General features: G+C 36.3%; 1 protein-coding gene across 1 annotated transcript; it reads right to left on the reverse strand.

Annotated features, from left to right (window-relative positions):
- Nucleotides 1-6542: 6542 nt before the first annotated feature.
- LOC137740300 (zinc finger BED domain-containing protein RICESLEEPER 1) lies at nucleotides 6543-10405 on the reverse strand. The gene is made up of 2 exons (XM_068480161.2): nucleotides 10249-10405; nucleotides 6543-8755 (listed from the first exon to the last, which is right to left on the reverse strand). Exon 2 carries the CDS (start codon nucleotides 8726-8728, stop codon nucleotides 6758-6760), a length of 1971 nt encoding a protein of 656 aa, XP_068336262.2. The 5' UTR covers nucleotides 8729-8755; nucleotides 10249-10405; the 3' UTR covers nucleotides 6543-6757.
- Nucleotides 10406-19966: the final 9561 nt, after the last annotated feature.

Raw genomic sequence — 19966 nt, forward strand, 5'->3', positions numbered from 1 at the left:
CAAACATCCACACAAAACTCAAATTTCTCCTACAATTCTTCCAATTTTTCTTTCTACCATTTCTTTCCATTTCCAAATTGTTAAAGATGGCAAGAGAGCATATTAGAGGTCGTAATTGGACATGTGAGGAAGATGTTGCTTTATGTTTGGCATGAGTTTCTGTTAGCGAAGATGGTGCAGTTGGCACAAATCAAAATAAAAAGGTTTGTGGGATAAAATCATTACAAAGTTTCAAGAAAATTGCAACGGCGGCGGGAGGGACGATGGTGGTGTTTACGATCGGTGGAAGACTATCAACAAAGCATGCACTTTATGGAAGAGAAGCTTGGAGAGAGCCGTGGTTGGCATGGCTAATGGAAGGAGCGACACATAAATTGTGAGTTTTTTTCTTGATATTTTATTTGTTATGTACATAATATTATTTTGCAACTAATTGTTTTTATGTATTTTTTGCATAGGGTGACAAATCAATTTTTTAAGTTGCAACATGCTTGAGACATCCTCAAGGATTGTCCGAGGTGGGGAACTGATGCGGACCAACAATGGGGAAGATTATTTCAACGTAAAGCCGCACCGACAAATGCCGGAGATGAAGGTGTCGATGAAGGTATCGATGAAATGACCCCAACTCCTTCTTTTGTAAGGCCCCCGGGAAGAGATAAGCAAAATGAAGCAAAGAGAAAAGGGAAGTTCCAAGATCCTTCGAGTGGACACATTGCTACCGGAATTGCAAGATTGAGCGAAAGTCGTGCAGGCCCTCTAACAATGGCCCATCAAGCTTGTAGGATCCCGAATGCTTTTTTCACATCCTTCTCGTAAGACTCTCGCCTCTACGAAAATAATTTCTTCTTTGCACTATTGGGATAAGAAAAACTTTTGACAAAGGTAGACCAACTAGGATAAATACCATCAGTTAGGTAGTAACCTAGCTCATACATATTACCATTTACCTTGTACCGAAATTCTGGTGCCTATCCATTGACAACATCATCGAACAGAGGAGAAGACCAAAGAACGTTGATATCGTTGTTTGATCAAGGAGCGCCGAAGAATGCATGCCAAATCCATGTGTCATAAGACGCCGTAGCTTCGAGCACGATGGTTGGCTTGTTATGACGGCCCTTGAGCAGTAGGACAATTCTTCCACTCCCAATGCATACAATCGAGACTTCCTATCATGCCAAGGAAGTCTCTTTTGTCTGCCTTATGTAGAAGCCTCTTCAAATCTTCACGATTTGGCTTACGGAGGTAAGTGGCTCCATATATGGCTTAAATTGCCTGACAGAAGCGCTTCAGGTTCTCAATAGCAGTAGTCTTCACAAGTTGGTAATACTCGTTAGTTGAGTCTGCAGAGCACCCATTAGCTAGCATCTGAAATGCAAATGTGAGCGTCTGATGAGGTGATAGACTTTGTCGGCCTAAGGCATTTATCTTCCTTGCAAAGTAGTGGTCATGATTGACAACTGGGTTCAATATGATTTCAAAAAACTTTCTCCTTATCTGAAACTGCCTTCAAATCATGAGTAGGAAATCTTCGATGCTCGATGAAATAATCTTTCATCATTCGGTCATGACATTCTTCTTTATCACACTGCACAAATAAATGTCACATGACATAACCACGATGGCTAAATTCGGCATGGTGCTCATGTTGCATAAGCGAGTTTGCAAGTTCAACTTCGGCGTTGATCATTTCAGCATCCTCAATGTCAAGCCTTGCTTGGTATTGTGTCATCTGCATTGCCCTGCTACACCTTCTATCACCCATTGATGAGATATTGAGGATTTTTAGGAAACAAAAACACTTTGAAAGTTGAAAGATTGATGAATATAGAGGATGATTGAAGGTTGAAAGATTGTGTGATCAATTGATATTGGACCTATGTTTATATAGAGGATGATTGATGAAAGTTGAAAGTTTGGTGAAAGTTGAAAGATTGGTGAAAGTTGAAAAATTAGTGAAAGTCGAAGGCTTACTTTGTGGAAAGATTTAGTGATTTTTCAATATTTATCGGAATTTAAATATTTTTAGATTAAAATGTTCATAAAATTAATTCACGATAGTCTACATAATTTTTTTTTTAAAGTTAATTTAAGAAAAAAAAAATTAGCCAAAGTTCATTCTTTAATAATCCCGGACTAAAATTTTAGGTCATAAGGATTGGAGCAAAAAAGTTGTTTCTGTGCTAAAAGCTAAATTTTCCGGGCTAAAAAATTTGGCTTTTAGCCCAAGAGTTGGAGATGGTCTAAGGAGTTGGTTTTTTTTTAGATTCCAGCATGACTAGAGGTTACGTTTTGCGGAGACTTGCTCCAAAAGAGGTGTATAACATACAAAATTAATCACACATAATTGATACAAGTATGCGTGAGGTGAGTCCTGGGGACACTCCTTTAGTGCAGGAGTTTCGCTTGTGTTTCTCTAAGATCTTCTGGGGTTGCCTCTTAAGCGAGAGCTTAATATTGTTATCAAGCCACTTCGAGCACAACTATGTCTCAGACAGCGTATAGAATGGTGCTAGCCGAGTTGAAGGAGTTGAAGACTTAATTACAAAAGTTAACATATATAGACCTAGCAATTTCCCCCTTGGGTGCACTAAGGTTGTTTGTAAAGAAGAATTATGGATCCACGAGATCAGGTAACTAAAGCCTTGAGTAGCTACATAGTGGATAAATTGAGACCTCTTCCTCTTGTAAACAAAGTAAGTTTCTTAAAACTGTTCTATCATAATGTGCGTAAATGCAGCTACTAGGGTTTTTCATTTTTACTTAACAGCTTCACTTCAACTTGTCAGCTGAAATGTACATTGGTATTTCTCATGTAGTTTGGTATTATATAATAATACTTATGTGCAATATTATATGCATTCGACATGGCCTGCAATGCATATGGATCGATCAGTCTCTACGTGATATCATGCCATGCGTGCATGCATGCACCCAGAAGGATCTTAATTAGTTATCCCTCGCTATGTATAGCTATAGTACTAGTTGATTGGGCCACGGACCTGATATACAGGTGATGTTTCCACGTAGCATTAATAGCCACCATCCTAATTCTAACCCTAATCTAATGGTCTTACAATAGCTAGGCTGCCCTATCTACTTAGATATGATTTGATATTAAATTGACCATATCTAAACAACCACGGACCATATTCTTCTCCAATCTGAGTTTTGCTCACGTCCCGGATGAATTCAAGGACATATTCAAAGAAATTCTGAAGAATGGTTTGTGGATTACGAACGGCTATATTGCCATGATACATTGTACAAGGCTATAATTGCTGTGCACGTATGAAAGCTCATAACACTAAGACCGAACGTACGTATTTCCTCTCAACTGCATTTTCCTGCTATTTTTCTTGAATTTATATTCCAGTTTGTACATAGATTGCAACAACAATCAATACATGAGATGGATTTATGAGGGTAGATTTGATGTTTTATATAGTTTTATTTGATGCATATATATTGTTTCAAGCTAACTATGTCTTCACTATTCCAGTTCTGCTAATCACGTATCTTTGGATATAAGATTGAATTTTGTTTGTTCCACTCCTTATAAGGGCATGTAAGGTTTGGTAAACTTACAATGTGAGACATCTCTTTACATGCCCATGTGCCCCCATCATGTGTAACTGTAGAGAGTCACGCAAGGGTTAACCTACTCTAGCTAATATCATAAAGAAATTTGAGATTCCACCATAAAATCAATTAGAAATATGAGGAGTAATAAGGACGTGTAAGTTTTTGGTAAACTTTTGATGTAAGATATTTCTCACATCCTCACATTCTGGACATGAGGAGATTGTGATTGATAGTTAAAAAAAATGGTTCTATACTTAAAGGAGGATAGAAATGGCGTTCTTTTTACACCTTTTTATACACAAAAAAGAATGAACCCTAAGTTTTGACCAACTTGAAGTCTTAACAGATTCTTCAAGATCTTAATTTCCTAGAAAATGAAGCGTATTGTTGCGGTCGCGCACGAGTGATTGCAACAAAATTCACAACTTAAAAGTTTAAAGTGGTGTATCACAAAATGACAAGCATCATTTCCAAAGAGATATTATGCACAACATCCCCCATGTCATTTTAGGCGCAAGTTGTGGGCAAAAGCAAAATTTGGCACAAAGCTGAATAGGATGCATTGCTAAATAGGATCACCTTCTGCTTTCTTTTCTTTTCCACTGGAGGAGAGAGAGAGAGAGAGAGAGAGAGAGAGAGAACCAATGGCAATATGAAGTACAAGCCACAATGCATCATGCATTGTAAAAAGCAAATGATAACTAAACACTTTTTTTCAACTTTTCTTAGTTCGAAAAATGAACAATAAAGATTGACTTTAAAATATCAAACGATGAAGAAACATCAGACTAGTTGATAGGCTGGATAATCTAAGACAACCTCTTTTTTTTTTTTTTCCTTCTTCCACGCTTCTCTTTAATTTTCACTATCGGATTGAAAAAATTCATCGTATTTTGAAGAGGGTAAAAGGGTATTTGCATTTCTCCTGTAAAAATTGTAAATAATTATATATTGAATGACATATTGTGAAGGGTATGAGAGGGACCACAATGATGCTACAACAATGATGTTACATTTGAACTTGGAAATGATGGTGAAAGAAGCGCAGGTTTTCAATGCTTATACCTACCATAAATGCCACATACCCTGTCACATTCCTACATAAAAGAGGAATTGGAATGCTTGGAGTATAATTTATGTGACAACAAACTTACAAGGACATTGTGAATTTTTCTTCTAATTTTGATAATTTCATGTTACATGTATACCAGAAGAATTGCAAAGACCTTGGTACAAATTAAATTAATGGTATAATTGCAAACAGGATTTGGTTTGAATTTGAGCATTTCCTAAATAATTAGGCATGTTTAGAAAACACAAAAATTCTACTATAACATGTAACTAATGAATGAATGGTTCGATTTGTGGATGAGGATTCAACAACAAAGAATTCAATGGCCAAGACCCCAGTATGTTTTAAGTTTTATACACCGGTACATACCAAAAAAATCCATCAAAACATTTCACACCCTTTGAGATTTGATGCTTCTGGCTGTAATTGACTAATAGTGATGACCACAAGATGATATCACTTTTCAGTTGTCTTGGGTGCCAATTGTTGAAGTCCCTTGTAGCACAATTGTTGTGGAAATGGTGGCTGAAATTAGAAGTGGTAAAGAAATAGGGGTGTGATATTCACGCTCTTTTTTACTTCTCATACACCTTTTTAATTTTCGGCCGTCGGATCGGATGAATTGAACAAGATCAAAGAACATAAATTAATAAGAGGTGTGTAAGAAGTAAAAAATGGTGTGTGGATAGCACACCCCAAGAAATAACATGGTGAATTTATTCCCAATTGAAATCGCCTAAATTTTTCCTACCAAACAAGAAAAGGGGCTTTTGTTTCTGCTAGAATGCAAAACTAGTTTTGGATAGAGATCAATTGTTTTTTAAAGGTTTCTGAAAACATGGGTTCATTGGGCTTAATTCCAATGGAAAGTTGCTGGTGTTTCCTGCCAAACTCACGTGAGCAAACGTATTGTTTTAATACTACGAAGAAAGTTGATGTTTCATTTTAAAATTAATTGGCAAGGAGGAAGTGAGCCAACACCTTGTAAAGCCCTTGCAACGTCGGTTTTCTCATCTTCCCGATATGAAACAATTCTTCACATCCTCACACAAAGGCCACTTGTTTTTGTAATCATATGCATATCTTATGTTCCACCAATTAAGCTTAATCTGTTTGTAGGCCATGTTTTAGTAGTGCTTTGGCTCTGGTTTTGGAATTTATTGCTGTTTTTATTCCCATTCTGCACTCTGCGGGTTGGTTTGTAGTCTGTACTGCTTTTGAAGAGTGTTTCTTTGATTGAATAAATGCTAGTCCATAAACTAGCCAACACACCATATTCTGTTCACTTTTTCTCTTTCTTTTGGCTTATACAGAAAGCAAGCAAGTTCCAATGTGTTGTGAGAATGCTTTTCAGAAAAGCACATTCTTTAGCCAGAACTTCAATTACAAGACAAGTTAGAAGTTTAATTATAAGCAGTAAATATGGAAAAGCATTTACCATGTAGAGGCATATCATATGGTCTCTTATATCATGCATTGCCCTGCCAAATTGTCAACCTTTTATCAACACTAATGGGACTTGGGGCTTAGGGCGACATCCACCCCTGCACCCGAGGTCATGAGTTTGATTTCTCTTTCTCCAATATCAACTTCATATGAAGGGAAGTGATTTTGTCACTCTCTTTTTAGCTTCTCTCACACCCCTCTTTATCTATGCCTGTCAAATTGAATAAATCAAACGAAAACAACAAACAAGACTCAACAAGGGTATGCGAAAAAATGAAAAGAGTGCTTTTATCCATTTCTTTTATAAATAAATAAACTGAAAATGCCAAGTTCACTTTGCAACCACCAAAAAGTTGAATTTAAATTATCATTACTAAACATATGGTCTAAACAATCATAACTGCATAAAAAATTTGTTGCCTTAATGCTACAATCATAATCCAACTCTGTAAAAATTGACATAATATTTCAGTACTATGTACAATATCTGGAAAAATCTACAACAGGGGAGTTTACCGAGAGATGGAAAGACCTACTGAAAGACAGAAAAACTGAAACGAGACCCATACAATTGGCTTTCCAATTTGCACCGGAATACATGAAAGATGTAGACACCGAAAATGTAATTAAATGGAACAAAATTGACCTAATTTAACTTTCGAGTTCAGATCGTATCCAGTCCCGTGCGCACATCAATGCTTGGACAGTGGCTGGGTTCATGGAACTCCAATCACGATCGAGCACTCTTCCTCCAGTGTTGAATGCTGAGTCCTTCGCAACTTTTGACACAGGAATTCCCAACACATTGCGCGCCATCATAGATAGGACAGGGTACCTAGGAGTGTGAACTTTCCACCAATTTAATATGTCAAATCCTGGTGCATGACGAGGGAAGGCATGCTCCTCCAAGTACTTGTCCAAATCTGACTTTGTTCCATCGGTTTGAGTAGTTTCCTCAATGTATTTGTCAAAGCCACTCAGCCTATCCCCCGACTCCCTTTCAGAACCGGGAAAGTGAGAACTACCACCTACTTGCCAAGGCACAATTTGATCAAGGGAAGCTAAGCAGTTTGAATGTTCATTATACAGTGCCTTGACACACTCAAAAGCACCAGAAATATGGCTTGGAGCGCCACTGCCAAAAACTTTCCCATAATAATACTCTACCAATTTCATCTTAAATCGAGGATCTAATATGGCTGCAACCGCTAAACCCAAGCTACATCTCTGCCAATATTCCTCAAATCTGCTTCTCATCTTAAAAGCCAGAGACCTGACATAATCATCTGGATTCTTGCACCACTCATTCAGCTGCGAGTATACTTCACAAAGCTCAGGAAAATACAAATTTGTAGTTGGAGACTTGAATTTTGTGAAATTGTTGGTAACCTCAACAAAGAGCTTCAAGTAGCTCGTAATGACACTCACTCTATCCCATTCAATATCGGATGGGCACATTGTGTAGACAATGTCATTTGCATGCAAAAGATAAAATGCGTCCCTGTACTCCAAAGCAATTTCAAGCATAACATATGTCGAGTTCCACTGCATTTGATTATCTAGGCATAGGAACCTCTTACTCTGACCTCCAACTTGTTGAGCTATCTCGTCAAATTTTGCTTGTAATGCTTGCGAACTTTTGACATACCGTATACTTCCTCGAATCTTATCAGTTATCTCACAAAGTGCTTCTAGAGCATCCTGAAACATCATATAGAGAACATTTGCTGCACAACGCACATCAAATAACCGACCATTACAATAAAGTAACTTGTTTTGGGACAGCCTGTCTCTGATTCTAATGACTATGTTGTCGTTGGTGGAATAACTATCAAAGGTCATAGAAGACAACTTACGATCAACATCCCATTCAATTAAAGATGTCATGATAATTTCTGAATGCTTGTCTTCTGTATCAGAAGAATCAACGACAATAAAATTTAAAATCTTCTTATTTAATTGCCAAGAATCATCAATATAGTGTGCTGTCAAACACAAGTACTGAGCACCATCCAAAGAAGCCCACATATCCGCACTCAGGCTGATTCTACCAGGCAATTTATCCAACACATCATTCACCTTTTGCTTCTCTTTCACATAGATCTCCATACAGTCGGCCTCAACTCTTTCGGATGTCACAAGCTCAAATAAGGGCTGTAGATTCTTAACGAACACTTTGAATCCAACATCCTCAACCATATCCAAAGGATACCCATGTAAAATAATCATTCGGGCAAGATCAAATCTACTCCGCCTTTGATCAAAGTTATTACTTCCATAGTTGATGTCATCTTTTGTCTGCTCTTGCTCAAACCTAATATTCACAAGGTTAATAACTTCATCCTTTTTCTGCTGTTGATCCAAATTGAAATAAGTTCCTTCCTTTCTGTTTCCTCTTGCTGCATAGAGTTGAGGTATAGCAAGACTAGATCTTCTCTGACACCTAATTAAATGATTCCTCAAATGCGATGTCCCACTGGTACTTGATCCGCTGAGTTTCTTTTTACAATGTCTACAAACAGCAATACATGTGTTATCAGCCAATTTAATCCTATCAAAGTCATTCCACACGACAGATTTTAATCTGGTTGATTTGATGTTCACCGCATCAGACATATCCATTGCATTGACTTAGTACTTCACCAGTATCTGCACATCAAAAACATATATCTATAAATTATTAGTGGTAGGATTGCTAACTCAAAAAGGAAAAGAAAGAATCAAAACAAGAAGTCGACTCAAAGATATGACTACCATACAATAACATATTATTTTTTAAAAGAAAAATTCACAAACATTTGCCCGTGCATTTTCACACAACAGAAGTGAAAAAATCTAAAAGGCTTAATAATAGTCTCATAGTTATGGCGAACAACAATGATACGACAAAAATTAGCGGTAGGCTTCTGTCTATGCATGTCTGTATAGGCAAGATTGGTAAACTAATTATCCAAATACCCTACACTCATGCTGGCACTAAATAAAATATATGTCTCGGGTTATAATAGGGCATCCATATCCAACAGTTTAGGTGCAAAAGTTATGCAGGTTGCAAAGTAACAAATTTCTCAAAGATAACATCAACCAATTCAAAGAGGCTGAGCTAGAGACGTCAAAAGAAGAGAAATTATTAACAGAATCGAGCAGGCCTATAATATGAATTGTTATGACGCAAATCAAAAACACGATTTGACCCATGCCATCCATGACCAAGTAAAAAGAACACAAATCTCGATTTAGCTTTTTGGATTGATGACTAATGCATTTCTCTTCTTTCAGCAGAAAAATGGCATTAATAACTCCAGAGTGTTATTAACCACATGTGTTGAAGTTAGAAATGGGCACATAGTAGTCTCAATAAGAACACACAACGAATACCGCATACTTTTACAGCAATTAATGAGTATGAAGCAAGACACCATCTCTGAAACTGCAGGCAGTACAGGCAGAATCACTCTCTACCATAACCGGAACAAGGGTTGCCGTAAAATAACTACGACTTTCGTGCAATCGTTCTACAAGTAACGCAATATGCAAAGCAACCATGCATTAGAAAATTTACCATGCCAAGCATCATAAAATTGAAAATTTACGGGTTTGCAACAAATTCCTAAGAACATTAAAGATGACTACTTCTTCTATTTGTACCAAAAGAAGGAAGCATGAGGGAAAAGAGAACATATTGAAGGAATCATAACAAGCATAACATAATAGTGGTCCAGAAATTCGACCCGAGAATTGAACCCGGGTCCATGACCTAGAGAAAGAAGCTGGGTCGGGCATTTCAGACACGGGTAATTAGGTTGGGAAAGACGAGCTTCTGACTCGCCGGATCGAAGCCAGATTCCGGGTCCCGACTGACCGAACCCGACTCGAAGTGGGTCGCAGCCGGACGGGTCAAAAGGGCCCACTTTAAAACTCAATTGCGGTTCTTGGATCGGAATCCCAACATACAAATATAAAAACAATACAACAGAATCCACAACAAACGCAGAAACAAATAAAGCCCCAATTTACATTCGGATTCGGACCCAATTTTAGGGTTCAAACCCGAAAATAAATAAATAAAATTGAATTAAATTCAACGACATGTTTCAAAATTAACAGAGGAGAAATAGCGAGATCAGGGTTTGGAGACGTACAGTTGTGGGAGAAGCTGAAAGACGCCGACTTTGCGAGGGAGACGAGAAGAATTGGGGTCGCTAGGGTTTGCGGGTGTTGTGTGAAACTGAGATAGAAAGAGTGGCAGTGTGGGTAAATATGGAAGCGGGAGAGCAATTTGGTAACAAGGCGCGCAGCGGTGGGAATGGGTAACGAGCCAAAGACTTAATTCAATTACTAATCTACCCTTTCTTGTTAAAATGAGGAATTTATTTTTACTTTTTCATTTTAGAAAGTTTTTTACAAAAAATAAATTTTTTTTTTATGAAAAAATAAATTCATTCAAAGAGAGAAATCACGATTACAACTGCCACCAATATAATTGAAGAGAAAAGCATTTCTAGCAGTAGTGGGTAAAGTCCTATCCTAAATAAAAGTAACATGAATAGAGTGTCCTACACTAGTAATGGCATCAGCAAGAAAATTCGCCTCCTCAAAAGACATGAGTCCAAGATATAAAAGAAAATGATCATGCAAGCAATTTGATGTTCTCGATAATAGTCTTCAATTGCCAAGGCATTCTTCACTTGTTTAAAATAGAATTGATAACAAGCTTAGAATCACCTGCAACACAGATATCCTTAAAACCTTTTGACTTTTGCAAACTTCAACGCATCACGTAAAACAAGAGCTTTAGCAACAAATATAGTATTCTCTCCAAGATTGCGAGTCTCAACAATAATAGGAGACCTATTATGATCTCTGATGACAAAACCTATAGCCGCTTGAGATCCTACCACTTAACCGTCAAAATTAATTTTTAGCCATGGTGCACGAGGGCCTTTCCACTTAATAATCTAAGAACATATATGAACAACATCGAAATTATGAATTGATCTTGAGCTTTTATTAGTGTTGTAATACTCATTACCAATTGTAGTAGCCACCATTGGAATTCTAACAGGGTGGACCTTACAATTCCAAAATATAAATATCGGAGAAATTGGAGATTAAGATAAGGAGGCTCATTTGAAAATGATGTTCCGTGAAGAAATGAAAGCATTTCCAAATAATCAAAGGTGTTGTAAAATTGACGGTGTGTGCAATGGAATAAATAAACAAGACACAAAATTTACGAGGTTTCTCTACAGTCAATGTGACTGGAGTACGTCCTTAGGGCAATAGTGGTGATTTCATTATAATTTGAAATAATAAGATTACAAATATAACTCTCTATTCTCTCCTCTCTTTTTCCTCTCTCTGCCACGAGCCTTCTGGCTTCTCACTTCCATTTTTTCTTCTATCTTTTTATTCTCTTCGTATCTTCTTTGATTTATAAGCAAGGGAGGAGCACCAAAAGCAAGTAGTGGCAGCTCCTAGTGGAAGGACATGTAGAGTGGGATGAGTGGGATGTAGTGGGTTGGCCATCCACACATTGAACGGCTCATAATATTATAGCACTCCCATTGGATGGTCATAAGTCTTCGATTGACTCGTTAAAACCTTGATCTATTTTTGGATGCTCCCCCTGATGAGTAATAACACATTTGTTGTACTTGTTGACTTTCCACAGGATATTTCTTAAACTGGGCTGGAGGGCTTTCTGCTAGACTTGCACCAAATTTATGAATTTACTCCTTTTATCTAGAGTGGAATTTGATTCAAAGGTGTTGGATGCTTGATCTTGAATCAGACTTGTGATTTCTTCAAGATCCTTGGGACTTGTCCTTGAATGAAATGGAACCATGAGCAGCTCCACATGACAAGTGATCTTCGGCTCCGTTGATTAGTTCGTGTTTTGTTGTGCTTGTCTCCACATACTTCAATGTATCATTTTCGCTTACCTTATTTGTTCCCCTTGCAGAAATGCTAATTTCCCTATGCAGGTTTGGCATCTTCTCTTACAGTATTTGTCCTCTAATGCAGGAATGGAATGCAAACCATGCATTTGAAAGGTCTTTCAGAACATCACTTCTCAGCGACTCATCATGCTTGGCAGCTCCAATCATCATATCAGCAGTTGAAAATGAGTACTCGAGAGCAATGCTAGATAAGCAATTAAGAAAGTTTCCAGACAGTCGGTTCCTGACTGGAAATTTGATTTCAAGTTCTGATTGATTGCTTTTTTTCTCCTTAGTCCTCTAGGTGAGAAAAATGATAAAGAAAAGGATAGGGAGATTGCATGATATGAGATACTTTTGCTCTCGTCCCTGATGATATGAGATATTCTTGCTCTGGTGTGACTTATTTGAAGAGGTATCCTCGAAAAGGAAGAAAACTGAGTATTTCGAGATACTTTGTTGAAGATGCATTCTCAGAAAGAAAGAAGAGTTAAATATTTTTATAGGTCTGCCTTATTATGGAAGATAGAGGTCGACATATATAAGGATTTCCCAATAACAGGTAGTAGTGCTATGTCTTTACTCTTGTCAGCAACTGTGGCGTAATTAGAATAGTAAAATTCACGCGTTTTCAATTTTATCAGAAATCTTTGACAAAGTTGCACGCAGTATCCAAAAGCTGAGATTGTGTCTAAGAAATGTTGACGAACTTTATCCTGAAAATCTGGCTTTTGAAATTTAGAGAGCAGTGTCTATTCAATTTTTGAACAGGTGACCCTGTTACCTCTTCTTTTGTAGATATATCAATTTTCTTCAGATACACTCAGAAAATTGTTGCCGGCAGAAATTTTCCCTATTTGCACTTCTGAGATTTTATCTGACCTCATTTTTCCTTCATCATTTCTGAAAAATGGCTTACCCATCTAACATTTGCTTAGATTTAAGTTTTAGGAGTGGTACAGACGAGCTGCATCAAAATAATATATGGCACGCGTCTTTCTTATCTTCTAATGGTCTTCTTACGGTTGGGGACTCTGTGATGAAGAATGACTTAACCGCTACAATGGTAGCTAGGAATCTTCTCACTCCCAAGGATAACAAAATCTTTTCAAACCGGTCTGATGAGTCGGCAGTTCAAAACTCCTTAGCTCTCAATATTTAGTGTGTGGGCTCTGTTTCTAATATGGGTCAATGCCTACTTGCTCGAACTCACCAAGTTGAATCATTGATGGCTGAGGTGGCAAGTCTTAAACAAGATATTAGAGGGCTCAAGCACGAAAATAGAATGTTACACATGCTTGCAAATAATTACTCGACGAGCAAGAAAAGAAAGCTCGACCAATTATTGGAATCCAAAGGTTGGACTAAAAAGGACAATCGGGGGTTCGAGTCTTTATTCCAAAGACATCCATTGTCTCAGCTGTCTGGAGTTTCAACAAGTACTGAGGCTCCAAATAATCAACCTTTGGTGCCTCCCTCTTCTAGGGTACTTCCAAGTACTGAGGCTTCACATGAGCAACATTTGTGAAGGTTTCCTCCTGTTTGTTTGTTTTAACTCATGTGTATGTAATTTATCGGAGATATAAATAGATAAACTTTATTTCATTCAATGTATTATACCAAATACAATCAAGCATATACTTCACTAAGATGTGGTACTTCTGGACCACATATCAATTTATCTTTACCTTCACGAAGATAAATGATCATTTTTATTGTCTAAATAATTTGAGGATTTAACTCATAATCTTCAATCCATATGATTCTTTATAAACATCATGGATAAGATTCGTGTTGGCCTATTGTTCAATTTTGCAATTCGAAACAATATCTCTCTCAACACTTTATAAACTTTTTAGACTTTTCAGGAGTCTAAATCTAATATTATTGACTCTTGCAAGAGATTTTAGTATGTTACAACAATATCATAATGATAGTATTCACTAAGGCAATTTATTTATACCATCTATTGGTATTAAGTACATATTTTATGCTTTACCCTTCCAGGTTTTTTTTCAAGCAATCTGAATCCTTCAAGTATTTTCTACACTTCATGACATATTTTTTTTTGGAATTTATACAGATCAACTTGCTTCCATGTATATTTGAGGGATTTACTTATGGAGATATGATGTGGGCGACTCATAACCTTTTGTATATAATTCTCCATTCATATGAACTTGTTTATAAGAGCACAATTTCAGGTTTCAATTAGTAACCTTGTGTAATATCATGTGAGTGTAATTCACCGTATTACAAATGCCCATATGTAACCTCCTTTGGTTCAACATTTTTTGGCTATTTGTATTATATACACATATAAATAGGCCTATTTTTCTACGTTCTTACGAGATTGTAATGGAATTGCCTTTCTCCATTTTTGGCAAATAATATTTCCTTTCGTCGACGAACAAAAGAACGTAACTCAATATCAATACAGCTCATTGATGAATTTAGTAGCTATTTGTAAAAACCAAAATTACCATTGGTTGTTATCAATCATTGATTCCATATTCTCATGCGCATGTACATGCATAAAAGCTTTTCATTTCTTTGGATATCCATTGCCTCTTCAAGGGCATTACACTATTTCTTCCAAGATAGTCATAATTTAGAGAATACGGATCATAACCTCTTCTTGAGCGTTATAGAGCTGGGATTTTAATCTCCACTTTCGGGAGTTGAGTCATTGGAACCTATATGTCTATCATGCTTCATGCATGAGACATGAATATTCCCATATTCGTGGATTGTCCTTTTTGGGACATGTATCCATACGGCGACTGTCATGCTTCCAGCATGCAACATTTAGGCTTTGGGAATGTAATAGTTCAGTAGTGTCATATTCTTCTTCTTTCGAAGTACTGCACCTTTTGAATCTAAGGGTCTACCACACTTCAAGTGTGTAACAGATTTGCTACCACATTATTTTGTTCAACAGGAACATCAATTCATGTAGGCACATTTGCAGCAAGCATATGTGATTTTATTACTTTCGTTGCATCATTAAATGCATCTAGCATTTGATTTGCATATCGTTGCATCATTCACTTTGTTTTTCATATTGATTGCTTCATAAATCAAAATAAGACAAATTCTCTTCATTCTTCTGGAACGATGTTATTTTCTCCCCCTAACGGCGGGAAAACTGTCTTATCAAAATCATAGTTTGCAAACCGCGTGGTAAACATATCCCCAGTCAAGGGTTCCAAATGTTGAATGATAGATGATGAATCAAATTCAACATAAATTCCTAGTTTGACTTCAAGCCTCATTTTTAGTACATTGTGGCAGTGCAATAGGCATATAGATAACATAATAAAAAACTCGTACATGTGTAATGTTTAGCTGGTGCCCAAACACGAGTTGTACTGAGAAATATTGATGGTTGGTAACTGGTCTCAACCAAACTTAATAGTGAATTATGTATAATGGTATGTCCACATGTAGAAAACTTGCAATCTCGTTTTCATGAGCAGAGCGTGGGTAATCAATTTCATCCGCTTAATAAATGCTTCTGCTAAATAATTTTGAGTATGAACATGAGGAACATGACGTCCAACATCAATGTCCAATGACATGAAATAATCATCAAAACTTCGAGATGTAAACTCTCCAGCAAAATGTATCATACATCAATGAACTTCTGGTCCTTATTTAATAGCTTATGAATTGGGACTCTTATTTAAGTTGTGGCACTTCGGCTCTTCAAACTTAAGGTACTTATCAAGAAACTTCATGTCCAATCTTAAGGATCTAGGGACTTCATTCCTGATCTTTTTGCATAATGGAACTTCGGGTCTAATCATTTTATGTGATGAAGATCAAGAAACTTCATGTTCTTATCTGATCAAGAAACTTCGAGTCCAGTATGTATCGTAACAAAAAGAAGTACAATAAATAAATTAAAGTAATAGGCGGTAATTCCAACCATGGTAAATAAATTGCTTTTAAGTAAATAATGCTTGTGACAAGGGCTTTGATTCAGCATCATTCACATAAATATCAAAGCTTTAAAGCAATAATTCTACCCACTGTAAATAAGTTGCTTTAAATAAATAGAACTTGTGATAGAGTTTTAAACCAACACCATGCACATAAATATACAAAAACAGAAAATATAATGATTAAGTCCTTATCTTTTGCTTTTTTCTTTTTCTTGGTCTGCCATTTTCTTTTATTTCATCCCTTTTACTTTTGTTATTATTTCACAGTTCGAAGTCATTTTAGTTATTCAGGAAATAATAGTAACACTAAGTTCCAATTGGTGTTCCTCCTCCGGTGAGTTTCGAAAAAATCGAAACGGTTCCCATAAGTTTTGGAGCCAAGGGTGTCTACAACTTATAAGAAAATCAAATAGTTAGATTTAGCTCAAATTTTAGTATAATATGGATAAGAGGATACCAAAAAACTTTCGTGAAGAAATAAGTTCAATCTGAGCTACTGAAATGGAGTTTTGGTACTCATAAGGTGCCTGTCCAATTTTCTGCGGAAATTGGAAACTGGTTTGGTATTTCAGGCATCTGGGATGATCGCACCGTTGGAATTTTCTGAAAATTTGATATGTTGTAGGTACTGGGTGGACGAACAACTTTGAAGAATAAACTATTTCAATCCAAGGTCTGCAAGTTGGAGTTCGGAGGTTGTTTACATGGTTGTCAGATTCTCTACGAATTTTGAGTCTGTACTATTTTGCTTTTGCAAATGATGATATACAGTCATACAACAACACACACACACACACACACACACACACACATATATATATATATATATATATATATATATTTGCTTCAGGAAAATCAGTAGTACAAAGATTTTAGAATGAAATGAAAAGATTTTCTTATCTGTGAGATTCCAGGCAACATAGATGAACTGGATTTGTGGCATTGTTCTTTCCATTGACACGAGAGCTTCTCGTGCTGATAACGTATTATAAAATTGATGGTGTGTGCAGTGGAATAAATAAACAAGACACAAAATTTACGAGGTTCCTCTACAGTCAGTGTGACTGGAGTACATCCTTGGGGCAGTAATGGTGCTTTCATTATAATATGAAATAATAAGATTACAAATATAACTCTCTCTATTATCTCCTCTCTTTTTCCTCTCTACCATGAGCCTTCTGGCTTCTCACTTCCATTTTTTCTTTTATCTTTTTATTCTCTTCATATCTCCTTTGATTTATAGGCAAAGCAGGAGCACCAAAAGCAAGCAGCGGCAGCTCCTATTGGAAGGACATGTACAGTGGGATGAGTGGGATGTAGTGGGTTGGCCATCCACACATTGAATGGCTCATAATATTATAACAAAAGGCAATTTTGATATTTTTTGACATAGAAATGTTAAAGCTATTTTTTGTCTATAAAAGCACATTTTAGTCTTTTTCTTGTAGACACACAATCATTTTTTTTTTTCTTCTCAAAAACGCATATTTCAAACGAAAACCATTTCAAACAAATCCTAAATGTGGGGAAAGGATCCTCTCCGGACCCAATCCTTCAAGATCCTCCTTCTTTCTTCTTTGCAATTTTGCTTCTACTTCGTTTTCTTCAATTCTTCTTCTTTAGTAATCCTTCTTCTTCAATCCTGCGTCTTCTTCTTCACTTGTTTTGTTTGTTTATCGAAAACTTCTAGACGATCTGTTTTTGGAACCACGAGCTAGAGTCTGTTGTCGACGATTATTACGATATTGCCAATAACCAACTTTGGGAAGGCCACGACACCGACTATGGGGAAGCACAACGCCGACTCCGAAAAGGCACGACGCCGACTTGGCCTTTAAAGAAGAAGAATCCAGAGGAATTGGGTCCGGAGAGGATCCTATCCCCCAAATGTGTGGCAAGATGTTTTTCCATTAAATACAATTTTAATGTGAAAAAGAATACTTTTTATGCATAGTTGTTGGTAAAAACGATTATACACTATTGACCAAAAATAAAAAGACAATTATACACTCCAATTTTAAAATACAAGGAATAAAATGAGTGTAAAAGGATATTTTAAAGAAAGCTGTTGTTAGCACTTAAAACAAATCAGCGTGCATTTAAAGGGATATATGATTTTCTGGAGAAAAATTAGAAATTATTTGTACAACAACAGTAAAAGACATATAAACAAACGCTAATTTAGACTCTCTTTTAGGTACAAGACTCTTTATTGTTCTACACACTAGGGGTTCGTTTTAGTATCGAAAAGGAGTTTAGGTTAAAAGGTTGAACTTGGAGCTTCTGCAGTCCATTCATACTCAAAATGGAAAATAGGTATTACTAGAAATTTGTACCCACGCGTTGCTACGGGATTGAAAATTGTATGAAATATTGTATTGCAAAGTTAAATTCCTTAGTTTAACTTGCTTGAAGTAAAAGACATCAAAAACTGAATCAAAAGGAAGGGAAATTCTTTTGTAAAACAACCCATAAAAGATACCATCTTTAGAATCAATTCAAGTATATTAGCAACGTGTTTGCAGTCAATAGAGGAAACTAAACGAAAGCAAACCGCAACTCTTCTAGGTCTATTCTTTGGCCTAAAGAGAATTTGTGGGCAACAACCCCACAAAAAAAAAAAAAAAACCCTTTCTTTATTTTGTTAAAAAAAGAGCAAACTTTGAATCAATTGACATTTCAAATTCCAGTATATGATAACCAAAACAATAGGAAGCAACTTCATCAAATTAACACACCATGAATTCTGAAACAACATTAATCAGTAAGCTAAACTCACATGTCAAAATTAAAAGGGGTAAAGTACAAAAAACTACCTCAACTATTGGGGTCATAACAGTTTCATACCTCATCTTTTAAAATTGACAATGTCATACCGCATCTTACGAATTTGTGACAATATCATACCTCCATCAATTTTTCTGTTAAGTGCTGATGTGACAAGAGACTGGGACCACTTTCTATTAAAAAATTAATAAAATATTATTAAAAATTAAAAAAATATTTAATATTTTTTAAATATTAAAATAATAAATAAAAGTAAAATTTAAAATAAAAATAAAAAATAAAAAAAACCTTAGTTGTCCCTTCCCTCCCCCTCTCTCTCTTCCCCATCTTCATCATCATCTGGTTAATCTTTAACACACACACACACAAAAAAAAAAAAAAAATTGAAATCCCAACCCCACCTGCCCCCCAGGAGAAGGAGGAAGAACCGAAGAAGAAGAAGGAGGAAGAAGAGGAGGAGGAAAAAAAAAAAATTGAAAACCCAACCCCACCCACCCCCCAGGAGAAGGAGGAATAACCGAAGAAGAACAAGGAGGAAGAAGAGGAGGAAAAAAAAAAAAAAAATTTGAAAACCCAACACCCCCCCCTCCCTACCCCCCCCCCCCCCAGGAGAAGGAGGAAGAACCGAAGAAGAAGGAGGAAGAAGAGGAGGAGGAAAAAAAAATGGAAACTGCAACCCAGAAAAAAAAAAAAAAAAAAAAAAAAAACCAGAAGAAGGAAGAAGAAGAAGAAAAAGAATGAGGAGAAGAAGGAGAGGGGAAAGGGTCCCCGCACCCATAGGAAAGTTTTTTGTTTTGTTTCTTTATTCTTAATTTTTTTAATATTTAATTATTTTTTAATCCAGCTGGATTAGTGAGTGGTCCCTGTCTCTTACCACGTCAGCACTTAACAGAAAAACTAACAGAAAAATTGACGGAGGTATGACATTGTCACAAATTTGTAAGATGCGGTATGACATTGTCAATTTTAAAAGATGAGGTATGAAACTGTCATGATTCCAATAGTTGAGGTAGTTTTTTGTACTTTACCCAAATTAAAATTATAAGAATAATTATATCGTCAAACTTCAGAGCTGCACGTACGGTTGCACTTATTAAATGACAAACTAATGAACTATATTGTATAATAAGAAAGACAATTGAACTTGTGCAAATGCGAAAAAAATTATAGAGAAATTAGAGAGA

Source organism: Pyrus communis, chromosome 9, assembly GCF_041283825.1.
Source record: "Pyrus communis isolate YQ-2024b chromosome 9, ASM4128382v1, whole genome shotgun sequence".
NCBI lineage: Eukaryota > Viridiplantae > Streptophyta > Magnoliopsida > Rosales > Rosaceae > Pyrus > Pyrus communis.

What these genes read in the sequence shown, in the direction of transcription:
- LOC137740300 (XM_068480161.2), bottom strand. Translation starts at nt 8,728, where the DNA reads ATGGATATGTCTGATGCGGTGAACATCAAATCAACCAGATTAAAATCT.